The 13,983-nt window shown below is 34.8% G+C and overlaps 1 protein-coding gene across 3 annotated transcripts in view; it reads right to left on the reverse strand.

Annotated features, from left to right (window-relative positions):
• LOC110462762 (probable cation-transporting ATPase 13A3) overlaps positions 1 to 13,983 on the reverse strand; it is a 57,431-nt gene that overhangs the window by 29,720 nt on the left and 13,728 nt on the right. For 2 of the 3 annotated variants that reach the window (XM_021516911.1, XM_021516910.1), the window contains exons 4-9: positions 6,382 to 6,440; positions 5,745 to 5,832; positions 3,816 to 3,872; positions 2,827 to 2,912; positions 1,041 to 1,115; positions 542 to 611 (exon numbers count right to left, since the gene is read on the reverse strand). In XM_021516911.1, coding sequence (XP_021372586.1) covers positions 542 to 611; positions 1,041 to 1,115; positions 2,827 to 2,912; positions 3,816 to 3,872; positions 5,745 to 5,832; positions 6,382 to 6,440 — 435 coding nt within the window. The remainder of the gene's footprint in view (positions 1 to 541; positions 612 to 1,040; positions 1,116 to 2,826; positions 2,913 to 3,815; positions 3,873 to 5,744; positions 5,833 to 6,381; positions 6,441 to 13,983) is intronic. The other variant, XM_021516912.1, reaches the window with a different exon arrangement.

A 13,983-nucleotide genomic window follows, 5' to 3' on the forward strand; every position in this document is an offset into this window, starting at 1 on the left:
CGCCCCTCAGCCCCCTGGGGGGTCAGCCCAACCATTTGTACAATTTTGAATCTCCACCACCTAGGGATGCTTCCAGGCAAATATGGTTGATATCCATCTCTTAGTTCCAGAGAAGAAGTCGCTTAAAGCAATATAGCCAAATTGCCCCCTTTTTGCCCCGCCCCTCAGCCCCCTGGGGGGTCAGCCCCACCATTTGTACAATTTTGATTCCCCACCACCTAAGGATGCTTCCAGTCAAATTTAGTAAAATTCCAATCAGTGGTTAAGAAGAAGAAGTCGTTTAAAGAAATTGTTGACGGACGGACGACGGACGACGGACGACGGACGGACGCCACGGTATGGCATAAGCTCACCTTGGTCCTTTGGACCAGGTGAGCTAATAATCAAACACCCATAGCAAGTTCCTCCTTAGCCATCGAACCAGTCATAATTCTGAGCAATACAAAATCACAGTTTACAAATACATCAAAGTTTGAAGATGCTGTCTTGATTTGACTTCCATTGATAAGTGCTTGTTTTCTGTCTGTAACTGATAACTTACCTCTTTTATCAGAAGGACGATGATAGGGGTGACACTGACTTGAATAGAGTTGATGCCATATAGTATACTTCTGTAGGCAAAAAACATTCAATCCATCATATACCAGTACACAATAAAATATTTTACCAACTTGAATCTTTTATCTTTCAAATATATTCATCTTATATATACTGAATTTGATATCACAAGATTTCTTACAGTTAGCAACTGACAGATTCATTTTTTTTTTATCTTGCATTGAAGGAAACATTAGCATTCAAGATATAAAATTGAAATAGACTTATTTACATAGTATATACAGTACACTTCAGGTGATTTGGTACTGAAACAGGGGTTTAAAGCCCCTCGGTGAAATCACCTGGGCAAAGTCGCGGGGGGACGCCCACCCCGAGCGTTGGGGATTAACTAGTCGACCGGCAGCTACATGTATGACCGTCAACACACCCTTGTTTCCCATCAGAATATTTGAGTATTAAGATTTAATAAAGTTGGCACTTACCTCTCCTCCAATTCATCAGCCGTCAACCCTTGGGTTTCATGGAAGTATGAACACATTGTGCTTTCATCATAGGCTCTGTCATAAATATAATTCATGGAAGTATGAACACAATGTGCTTTCATCATAACCTCTATCATAAATATAATACATGGAAGTATGAACACAATGTGCTTTCATCATAGGCTCTGTCATAAATATAATGCATGGAAGTATGAACACAATGTGCTTTCATCATAGCCTCCATCATAAATATAATACATGGAAGTATGAACACAATGTGCTTTCATCATAACCTCTGTCATAAATATAGTACATGGAAGTATGAACACAATGTGCTTTCATCATAGCCTCTGTCGTAGATAAAATTCATACATGGAAGTATGAACACAATGTGCTTTCATAATAACCTCCGTCATAATTATAATACATGGAAGTATGAACACATTGTGCTTTCATCATAGCCTCTGTCATAGATAAAATTCATACATGGAAGTATGAACACAATGTTTCTTTATCATAGGCTCTGTCATAAATATAAAACATGGAAGTATGAACACAATGTTTCTTTATCATAGCCTCTGTCATAAATATAATATTAATACATGGAAGTATGAACACAATGTGCTTTCATCATAGCCTCTGTCATAAATATAATACATGGAAGTATGAACACAATGTGCCTTCATCATAATCTCTGTCATAAATACAATATATTATTGTACATGAGCTGGATTTATGGGTTTAATGTACCAGATAAATATCATTTTCAATGCCTGCTTGTTTTAGAAAAGTGTTTGGACTCTCTACCTTAAGCTAAAACAAAACCATCACAGCAACTGATACATGATAACAGATGTACAGCATGATTAACCAGGTACAAACCGATCAGGATGATAATATATCATGGTGGCCGGGAACATAATTTTGCAATGACGCTTTTAGATTCTTATGTATCAATAGTTATTATGAATAACTGATATAAACAATTATTACTTGACTTTTCTGGACACTTGTTTATTCACGGAGTTATATGTCTACAATTTGACACATACAATGAAGGTGACTTTTAATTTTATCACAAATCAAAATCCACTTAAGAAAACGCATTTGATCTCATCGCTCTCCCTCAATATAGGAGGGAGACTCCCTCATTTTGAATACACACTACATTATACAATTATAGACTTTTGTGCTAGTGAATATGATGTGATATGAACCTGAAAAAGTTATATTGACCGAGGCAAATAATAATATAATAATATGTAATATCATTATAACTTTTATACTACAGTTGAAGCTTCTCAGCTAGTTTAGATGTCTCAGCTTAACCTGCTTTGAGACCTGTAGTTTATCTTAAGGATCCCTGCCCCACTGCTGTGGAAAACACTAAAAAATTCAATGGTAGTTTTTTCATATATAGAGTGACTTCCCCTAAAATTTGTTTTGGATGTTAGTTATAACTGTACTGCGACTAAATCAGGGTTCTACTGTTATCAAGGTCGCTTTGTTGGTTAGATCAGCAGTGTAATGAATGGAAGTCAAGGGTTCAATTCCATCCGGCTATGTTACATTGATACACTTGGAACATTGAATATTTTTGTTGATTATTTAATTTTTTTTTTTTTTAAGATCTGCAAGGTATGTTTTCCTTTTATAGAAATGATGTAGTCATGCATTAAAAGTTTCCAATGTAGAGTTACCATTTTGGCAGTGGTACAGGGATCCTTAAGGTATACGAGGGTCACAGATTTCAAGATGCTTTAAAGAATCACACATTGTCACTTACCTGAGTTTCTCAAAAGTCTGATGATGGCGGTTCCACAGGTACTTCACTTTCTTTACCGTGAAATATCGTATAATACTGTCATCGGTCTGAAATATTGAGAAAATACCTTGAAATATTGGTTCCTGACTGCTGTCAGTCCTTTACTATCTGTGCCTGTGTACAGCCCGACAACTTCTCATACATCTAAGTTATCACAAGTAAAAGATAAAAAGATCTGTCACCGAACAAGATTTCCATTGTCATGCATAGCAAGATATTTGTAAAAAGAAGAAAGTCCTTTAAATCACTTTAATTTAATGCACATACATTATTCCATAAACTATGCTTGTAGCTTTCATTCATGAATACTTGCAATGATACTATATTAACACTGATAGATGCTATCTTGTACAAAATTAGTGTTTTGTGGAAGATTTCAATTTGCAAATGAGTCTCCAAACAAATAAACATGATGAAAATTAATCAATCACAACAAAGAGGTTATTTACAGATTATTTAATATGCTGAAAAGCTTTTGTTAGGAAGTGTTTGTGTATTAGTAATATTGTGAGTCTGTTCGCTTCTTCTAACCAAAGATGAAAACAGTAAAATCGTTTAACAATGTCTCACCTTTAAGATTAATTAACCTCTACATGTAATTAACATGTAGTTAATTTGATAGAATTGTTCATATCAACACATAGAATTAAGTCCATATTTCAAATGTTACAGGTTCTTTATTCCGTATTTTTCCCTTTTCAAAGGAGACTTGAGGCATAAAAACAATATTCACTAACAGGTAAGTATAATCCCTTCGACATCAATAAGTAATACATGCATATACAGGTAATTCTGAGGAAATAACTAACAGCAGAACCCAAACAAACAATAGAAATTGTAGCTGTCACAAAAAACTTTTTTGTTTTAAATCCCGACAGAAATATGTAAAACAAGACAATAAAGCCAAACTAGGTGATGCATAATGATAACAGATAACAGGTGTGACATACATGTAGTGTAGGACTGGAAAGGAGAGCTTCCTCAACCTCCTTATCAGGGTCTGGATTCTATAAAAAAAAGTACAACACACGCAGGTAACAAATTAGCCACAAACACACACGATGGAGGGAGACAACCATCATAAGGTTATCAGGTCTGGACATTCAGCTGGTACAGACTTTGTGAACTATCAAAATAGAGTAGAATGACAGTCAAGGTCAGTTAATTAGATGTTAGAGAAGATGGTCAAGGTCAGTTAATAGATGTTAGAGAAGATGGTCAAATTCAATTTATTAGATGTTAGCGGATATATAGGTAGGCAGTCAAGATAGACAAAGAACAAAGAAACTGGAGAATAGAAAAAAGAATCAATGTCAAAATCAGCTAACTAGATAAAACAGGGTCAGATGAGGATCAGGGTCAAGTAATTATAACAATGGATGAAACTAGGAAGTGTCTAAGACATGAGTATCATTTTATGACAACTTTCTATAAATAAAAGTCTTGACCTTGACCTCTGAATTCCGAGACACCACCTCATTAAATATATTCTCATACTTGACCTTTGTACAAAGTATCAACTCAATCCTTTATGAAGTGGCTAGCTCAGCAAAGCAGAACTGGACATGACATGACATGATGGGGTAGGACACGATGGATAACACTACCTACCCCTTATAAAATAGCAGGTGCAAAAATAGACAGGCTGAAATGGCCAAAAGGGGTCAAAGACATGGTAATGGTAACAAGAAAAGGTAGGATAATAGATATGGGCAGGAATTGAGGTATGGATGTTAGATATGGGCCAAAGCTGAAGCAACAGATACATGGTATGGGCCAGAACAAAGGCAATAGAAAGAAGGTCTGGGCTAGAGGCAGGAGAACTGATAAAGGAATGGGCCACTGTGGGGGCATCCTTAAAACTCTGGGGAATACGTTCTTTTACATTCTATGCATTCCTCTAATAGTGATGGCAAAATTGAAAGCTCTGTTTATGCCACCTTGTGGATGATACAACTAGACTTGTTTGATCCTTGTACATCTAAAGAATTGCATGGTAGTGTAACAGTAAAATTGACAGACTGTGAGGTCAGGTATTGGTCCTCTGTAATCTTCCAAGTATAAGCCCAGTAACTGGTCTCCCCCCCCCCCCCCCCCCCCCNACACAGCTGACTGTAATCCAGAAGTGCAGAGAATGTAAGCGAGTAAAACCCCTGTAATTCTGATAATGCTTTGTGACAATGGCAATGAATGAAATGGCTATGGGCGACTGCAGGCAACAGAGACAATGTATGGACAAGAGGCATTGACTACAGGTATTGGGTATGAGGTAAGGGAGGGTACAAGTGGACCTGGTCGAGGTGAGGAGTTTGAATTAGGAAGAAGTTTGACAGCTGTAGACTGGGGAATGTTGCAGCTGGGAAAAAAGGTAAATCTGAACAAACACAATTTGAACGACATTCACATGCAGCAGGCATTTTGTCTATACCTAATCTCCTGACATAACATACATTCGTACAAAACAAGTACAACCATAAACTAGGTTGTACTTACAATTAAACATGTTTTATAATAGTCCTGATAGAAATTGATTAGAATATTGATAGCACACTAATTTATTTACACTTAGTAATTAAAATTCCTTTATTAAATGTACTACATGCATAAACAATCTGAGCGTGAGCTGGTGAACTAAGCTATTGGTCAAAATCTCCATGCAAACTGGGCACAATGCTTGGCTGCAAAAATCAGTCAAAACAAACTTCAAATGTTAAAATCAGTCAATCTCCAATTATTGCATAAAATTCTTTAAAACTCATTAATATGATGAGAAAAAATTATGTCTAATTAATACATAGCATTTGTTATAAAATATCTCTGAACTATTTTTAACTCAAAAGCAAAAACACATCTAGGCTTTGTGTCCATGCCATACTTACTGCTGCATCACGAACAGTTGTACAGGCTGGGTTGTTTCGTCGTCTTGGCTGGAAGGAAATTGATGGTGATAACTTCACCTCTTTGATTCTGTAACAAATATAATTCAGAAAAGAATGTTGAAGTTGTTGCAATCATAGAGTAATGAATGCAAATGGTAGTCACAGGGTGATGAATACAACTAGCATAGCTCTAAGCTGAGCTAAATCATGAATTGAAATTCTTACTCATTAGAATTGATAACAATCCACGTTACGTCAGTGCAGTGGAATCAGAAACTGCCATGGAAGTATGAACACAATACATATATAGTATATCCGAGAAAATTATATTATTGGTGAGGCACCCATTGACCAGGTAATGTAGTTCAGTTGGTAAGAGCGACAGTATATATAATGATCTGAGGTCCAGGGTTCCAATTCTGGTCAGTGGCACCTTTGTGTTTTTACACTTAGAACACTATTATTGATATGTAAGTTTTATTTCCCACAGAAATATATAAAAAAAAAAATCTTAATTGCAATTTGTAATCATAGGCACTTTAGGGTAAGTTCTATGAAAGAAACAGATTATTTATATGAATAATAGAAACATATACCTTTTTCAGTTAGCAATTGTTGAGCATTATATGTTACGTACCTGGTGCCATGCTTGGTTGTGAGGAGGACTTTAGACACGAACCACTGCTTGTACTGGTCCTACAAACCAATGATACAACTGTAAGGTACAGTATACAGTAAACTGTCACCATCTCAGGCAAAATTAGATCCACAATATCAGCATTCAAAAGTGCAAATTTGATTTGACTTGATCTGGATTCCTAGAGAAATACTATTAGGTGTTCTACAGTTAGCCTTTCTTTAAAACTGAAGCAAAATTAAGATAGTTTCATAATTTGTATATGAAGTGGAAATTTATTCAGGATGTTTATTTTTGTCTGAATAGTTTTTCTGTGTTACTGTACTATGTATACCAAGTGAATGTGGACATTTCATATCACAGTCCATTTCCATTTGGATTGTTTGTGCCAGGTTTTGCATACTCGCATAAAATATTTTGAAAAATACTCGCAGCAATAAACTGTTATAATGCTGACATATACATGTATACAGTATATGTGGGGTTTAATTTCATTATTTCAGTCCTGTGGCTAAAATGAAGAGGTATACGACACAAACACTGAAAAAGGATCAGATGCTACACGTACCAAACCAAAATGACCTGATATACGGATCACATGACAAAAAAAACACCCTTACATGGATCACATGACAAATAAATATCCTACATCGATCACATGATAAATATCCTACATCATGATCACATGACAAATAAACATACCTAAATGGATCACATGACAAATAGCCTACATGGATCACATGACAAATAAACTTCCTTCATGGATCACACATGATAAATATCCTACATGGATCACATGACAAATAAAAATCCTACATGGATCACATGACAAATAACCTTCCCTACATGGATCACATGACAAATAAATATCCTCCATGGATCACATGACAAATAAATATCCTACATCGATCACATGATAAATATCCTACATCATGATCACATGACAAATAAACATACCTAAATGGATCACATGACAGATATCCTACATGGATCACATGACAAATAAACATCCTACATGGATCACATGACAAATAAATATCCTCCATGGATCACATGACAAATAAATATCCTACATGGATCACATGACAAATAACTTTCCCTACATGGATCACATGATAAATATCCGACATGGATCACATGACAAATAAATATCCTACATGGATCACATGACAAATAAATATCCTACATGGATCACATGACAAATAAACATACCTAAATGGATCACATGACAAATATCCTACATGGATCACATGACAAATAAACTTCCTACATGGATCACACATGATAAATATCCTACATGGATCACATGACAAATAAATATCCTACATAGATCACATGACAAATAACCTTCCCTACATGGATCACATGATAAATATCCTACATGGATCACATGACAAATAAACATCCTACATGGATCACATGACAAATAAATATCCTACATGGATCACATGACAATTAAACATCCCTTACGGATCATAAACTCTAAGCACAGGATCTAGGACAAATCTGAACTCATTCACCCCTACTTATCTAAACTGGACTTGCCCACTCTTTGATTCGGTAAGGATCAAATTTGATTTTAGGGATGAAAGAGTTAATCAAGAGGCCCAGAACCCTGACTGGCTAACTAACTATAGTTTTACCTTATAAGCAATAGACAAGATTGATTTCAAAAACATATTTGATAAACTTGTTGTGTGAATGCATATATGTTTGTTTTGTATAAATGTGTTTTTAGCATTGATGATAAAACTTGCAATCTTCCCACTGCTTTTTAAATGTTATGAATATTTTTAGCAAAAATATTTGACTATAATAATTTACCAAAAGCCTTCTAATAATCACTTTCTTCCCTTCAACAAACTCTTATATTAGCAGGACCCTCCAGGTAAAGTTAAGCTAAAATCCCTATATCTGTAATAAGAAAATAGGATTTTGAAACATTAACATAAGATTCCCTTATATCATTGGACCCCCATCCTCTGCCCTAAAAGGAACCACAAGAACTCATAAAGAAACTGAAAAAAATCTTTTAACTCGTTTTCAAAGTGGCAGATTTTATAGATTCACATTTATATCTGCTGATGAGTCGACTTGTCCCCCTGTGTCCAGGTCCATACCCTCCATTTATACAATGTTGAGTCCCCCTGGCTCAAGATTACTCCCGACCATTTAAGGTGAAAATCCCTTTACCTATACATTGAGTTATTTGGAGGTGTTTATATTCTAGTTTATAGGGTGATTAAAGTATATATATCACAATGTTCAAAATATGCTGTTGCAAGATATATACATTGTACATATTTCGACAGCTAATCACTTATATTGCACCAAGTTTTAACTTCCACAGGCTGTATAAAACACAACCCAAGCAACACGTAGAATCAATATTTGAGAGATTAACACATTTGATACATATAATGCATTAATAAAGGAACGTGTCATCTTTTACAATGGTGTCAGATGGTATATAGAGTAAAATCACTGCTGCGTTGCTATCCTACATAATACTTAGATAAGTATATATGTGTGGCACTGTGCAGCCAGATGAAACAAAATACAATCTGTATATCTATGCAATCTAAAAACAACTCATACAATACTCATACTTGCTAAATGACCCGCATTCTGCGGTCACACCCGCAAAATGAACCTATCACCCGCGACGATCTTATGACCCGCGCGGGTCATACGTATCTCCCGCATTCCGTAAATATGACCCACAATCACCCGCATCCGTGTCTTTTATTTGGATCTCTGTACTTTCGGAAATGTTCCGTTCGTGTCTCTCGGAAGTTTAGCTTTCAGTTAAAGGTAAATAGCGTCCCTGAAAAAGTATGGCTGTAATTACAATGCTTCGTGGGAATAAGATTATGACTGGCTTCAGAAGAGTAATATTGGACCCGATCATACCTATTGTAAACTGTGTACCAATCATTTTTCGGTAGCTTTGGGTGCTACGTACGATATCAAAAGGCATGCAGTTAAAGAATCCTTTGAGAATGATCTTAGGTTTGGTGTGTTGTGTAGGCTAATGAAGGCATGTTTGGTACTTTCAGTGGGTAATGCTGACTCTGAGAGAACATTTTCCATGTTGAAGAAGATCCAGACAGAAGGGAGATCCGAATTAGGAAATGATACAATATGTGCTTTGTAATGTGCAAAACTAAATCAACATGGTTCATGCTTTCAGTATGCACCTAGGAAAAGAAAAACATGTATATTGATTAAGAATATGTAATAAAACAATGAAGGTGTGATAAAATGTTTTGTTTATTTCAAAAAAGTCATTGATCTTGCCAGCAGACAAAACATAATACTCCGTAAAGCAGAGACCCCGCGAAATTATTAAATTTCCACACAAATTTTCGTTCGCGCGTTATCGGGTACCCCCCACAGAATTTCCCAATGGGGGTCATGACCCCCATTGGGAGATTCAAAGGCTAGCAGGTCTGCATACTTAATCCTTCCATCCCTAGGTAACTTTAGTAGACTCTACCATGAATTTATGGGGATGAGTCCATTATGGTGAAAGGATTAATACACTTCTTATCAAGACTTAAGGTAAAGGGTACCATAAGGTTAAACAAGACAATGTGTTATTCAATGCAATCAGATCATTTACCTTCAAAGCGGGTCAGGTCAATTTATTTTAGCTCAATTAATGTAAATGAAGCTTAACACTAGAGAATAAGCTTATTACTCTCTATATATTATCTGAGTAAGTGAGTTTCTTAATGGTGAAACCCCAACATTTGACATACCAAAATATCCTTAATAATGATATAAGGCTCTGTGATCCCTATACTCATGAACAAGTATTGTGACATCATGATTCACTGCTTAAAATGGGAATTCAAGTTTACGATACTAATTTTTTATATAAAACAAGAGGCCTCATGGGCCTGCATCACTAACCTGATATAAACGTCATTTGTAACCTTAAAATTGGACTAAAATAAAGCTACAGGCAGAATAACAGTATCTATGACTCTATGTCATTCAAAAGAACCTGCTAAAAGATTTAATCACAGTTGACTCCTAGGCCTGTGACCATGAAAGTCTCACAAGGTCATTTAGTTGAACAAACTGTATAGCCCTTTATCTCAGCGTGCAACTTTCACCAAAATATCACCACCTTATGTTTTTTGGTTATACAGAAGAAGTTGTTCAACACATTTGACCCCTGTGACCTTGAATATGGATGAATATTATTCATTAAACAATCCTCACCATTTTTTATCTGAGCATGCAATTACTGGCCACATACCATAATCCTTGGCCTGATGGGTTATTCAGAAGATGTGGCATGTTTAACGTTATTTACATATTTGACCCCTGTGACCTTGAATATGTGTGAAAGTGCTTCATTTGAACAAACTTGTTAGCCCTTTATCACAGCATACTACTGGCCAAATATCATCGCCTTGGGATTTCAGTTATTCAGAAGAAATAGTTTGAAAGTATTTTAAGACAATTGACCCTGTGACCTTGAATAGAAGTCAAGGTCATTCATTTGAACACTCTTGGTAGACCTTCATCCCATCATGTTACTGGCTATATATCAACATCCTTGGCCTTTTGGTTATTCAGAAGAAGCCATTAAAAGTTTTTAATATATTTTACTGCTGTGACCTTGAATATAAGTGAAGGTCATTCACTTGAACACACTTGGTAGGCATTCATTCCAGCATGTTAATGGCCAAATATCATCACCCTAGACCTTTTGCTTATTCAGAAATAAAATGTTTAAAACATATTTGAATTTATTTTTAAAAGACAGATAACACTAAAACAATTGTTAATTTATCGGAGTTAATGAATATTTATTCATTTCAGACAAAAACTAGAGAATTTTGCACAAAACACAACATTGTGCTGTAATTTCATTGCCTAGTAACTGCAACTAACAAGAATTTAGAAATACAAATGTCATGTTAAACAATTTTTTGTACAAATTGTCATCACTTTTTGTGTTGTCTTTTTTACGGTTACAAAATATAACCTGAAAAAGTCTATTACTGGGGAAAAAGCCAGAATTCAATTATTGAAAATTAACTCTCATTCATCTTTCAATCTTCTGTTATAAGAACACATTTCATTATGGTTTTCGAAATTCAGAAATTAACTAGATCCCAGCTGTGTTTTTTGGATTTTCAAATGAAGCTATAGTTAAACAGGAAAAACATGATGACTAAGAGCATGATTTTCTCCTGAGTTTCTATATTTAACTGAAACACATTTACAGCTTCCTATGATTCAATCCTCAGTTATTCTACACACAGAATTAATCACGTCTGTGTAATATACATCATGGACTGCTGCAGTGGCAAATAACACTTTAATAGGAATAATCTCCTTTTTTACCTCTATTCAAATCAAAATGGTACACATATCAGTATCATTATAGTATGTATCGAATTTAATAGTCACATGTGTTTAAACATCAGGTGAATATATCTTCCTACTCATTTGCATTTTATAAATATATAGTATTGGTTGAACATATTTACATTCATATACAATATAACATTTACAGTATTAATCATTTTGGAAGGTTTGTTGATAAACTAACTAGTAAAACCTTGAAGATCTGGATTAGTAGAGGCCAGATTATTAAGACTTGATAGTTTAGTTTAAACATATTTTATTTGAGAAAAGGAATGAATTGGACACAAGTTATACGACTTTGATAATGACCAGTGTCCACCCATTGCAGAGTGGTATTATTACTACTTAAGTTGACAGCAGGTTAGATGTAATATCATGTTTAATTACTTGATTATAAATTAAACCCAAATTTAAAATCTGACGGCTATTTTATTAACAGATACTTTTAATTTTGATATCTGAAAATATTAATAAACTGTGGTAGGAACACATTTAAAAAGGGGTGAGTAGTGTGGCAGATTTTAATTGTACATAGGATTATGTTCACCTTCTAGCTTCGAACTACAGGGAATTTCACTTTAGCTCAGTGGTAGAGCGCCCGACTAGGAATCAGGAACCCACAATTCCCGGTGGAAGCACACTATTCTCTTTCATGTTATAAAACTACTTTATTAATATTTAATATCCAACAGTATTAGTTTTGTTGATAAACTTTAATATTTCTGGGGTGTTTGTTTTTTTTATAAATGTTTTTCCAATTCATTTTTGCGGTGTGTGTTAAACTATATTATTATTCCTTATTATGATGTCTGGCCGAGATATTCCAGATTTAGATAAGAGACCGCTTTATACAGTAAGCTATAGTAATCCAGCTGGTTTATAATTACATCAAAACTGTCTAGGAACAGCTGTAGCGGGTATAAGAATGGGAGATAAATATCTGCACAGACACTGAACAATACAGCGCTATAAGCTCACTCTCTCATCTCCTATAGATATTATCTTTATACCCTACTGTGTATTCTGTATGTCTAGTACACACATGTACACATTGTCACATTCATTACTGGAATATAATTTAAATAAAATTCTATATAATAACTCATATTATTGCCAAAATAATTAATAATTTCTAGATTTATTTCCAATAAGATGTATATCCTATATATAGTCACAAAATTAGTTTTAAGTTCTCCATAGAACACCTAATCACATCTCATATTGTTATTGATCAAGTTAAGGACTTTCGCAGAGGTGAATATATATCATATCATAGATTATATAAACCTTAGAAAGTGATAATGACCCAGAAAAAGTCAGGTTAATATCACTTTCTCAGGTCCATACAACCACACATTCACCAAAACAAATGTTCTTATATTAATAGTTCAGTAAGATGCTAAATAATGTTTAATCACTAAACAAGATGGAACGTATGAAAATTGTACAGAGGAAAGTGCTGCATTCGTCAGAGAGCATGCATTATGATGTTATAATTGAAATGACGCCATAAAGTGAATATTAACCTGATGTATCTAAAAATAGTAACACCGAGTCAATATTACTGACCCCCATGTGATAATGATACAACCAATGAGAATGTAGGCAAAATATGTGTCATCAAATAGTATTGGATACTTATTGCTTGTTTTGAAATATTTAATGACTATTTCAATTTATATAAAGAGTCTGCAATGCTAACAATAGTCTAATTATAAGGATTGTGACAGGCCTATACAAATGTTACTGGACCTGCAGTTTTCTATCCCCAGGCCCAACAGGCATTTGAAAAAATGTCCACTTACTTGTGTATGAAATACATTTTAAGGCACAAAAATAAAGACGGTACAGCTAAGATATGACTTTGAAGTGAAATGAGTTAACATCAGCAATGCGTTATAGGTTTTCTCAAAGATTTAAGAACTTGTTTGGACAAGAAAAATTTTGGTCAGGCTTGTAAACTTTGAGGCTAAACTTAGTTGTGCAGACTGCATTAAAATATCAATATGTCACACAAAATAAAATATATTTATAATTAAACAAACCCACATCAGCTGTGAGGTCAAGAAGGTTTGACAGCCTTTGAGTAATGGTGTACCGATCAGTATGGGGCTATATGTTGGGTGCCTCATAGCTGTAAAAGAGAGTGATGTCTGATAGGGTTATATAATTAGTTGTTATCCCTGATGTCATGGTGGTCCCCCCATCCCC

This window comes from Mizuhopecten yessoensis, unplaced genomic scaffold (assembly GCF_002113885.1).
Source record: "Mizuhopecten yessoensis strain PY_sf001 unplaced genomic scaffold, ASM211388v2 scaffold10829, whole genome shotgun sequence".
NCBI lineage: Eukaryota > Metazoa > Mollusca > Bivalvia > Pectinida > Pectinidae > Mizuhopecten > Mizuhopecten yessoensis.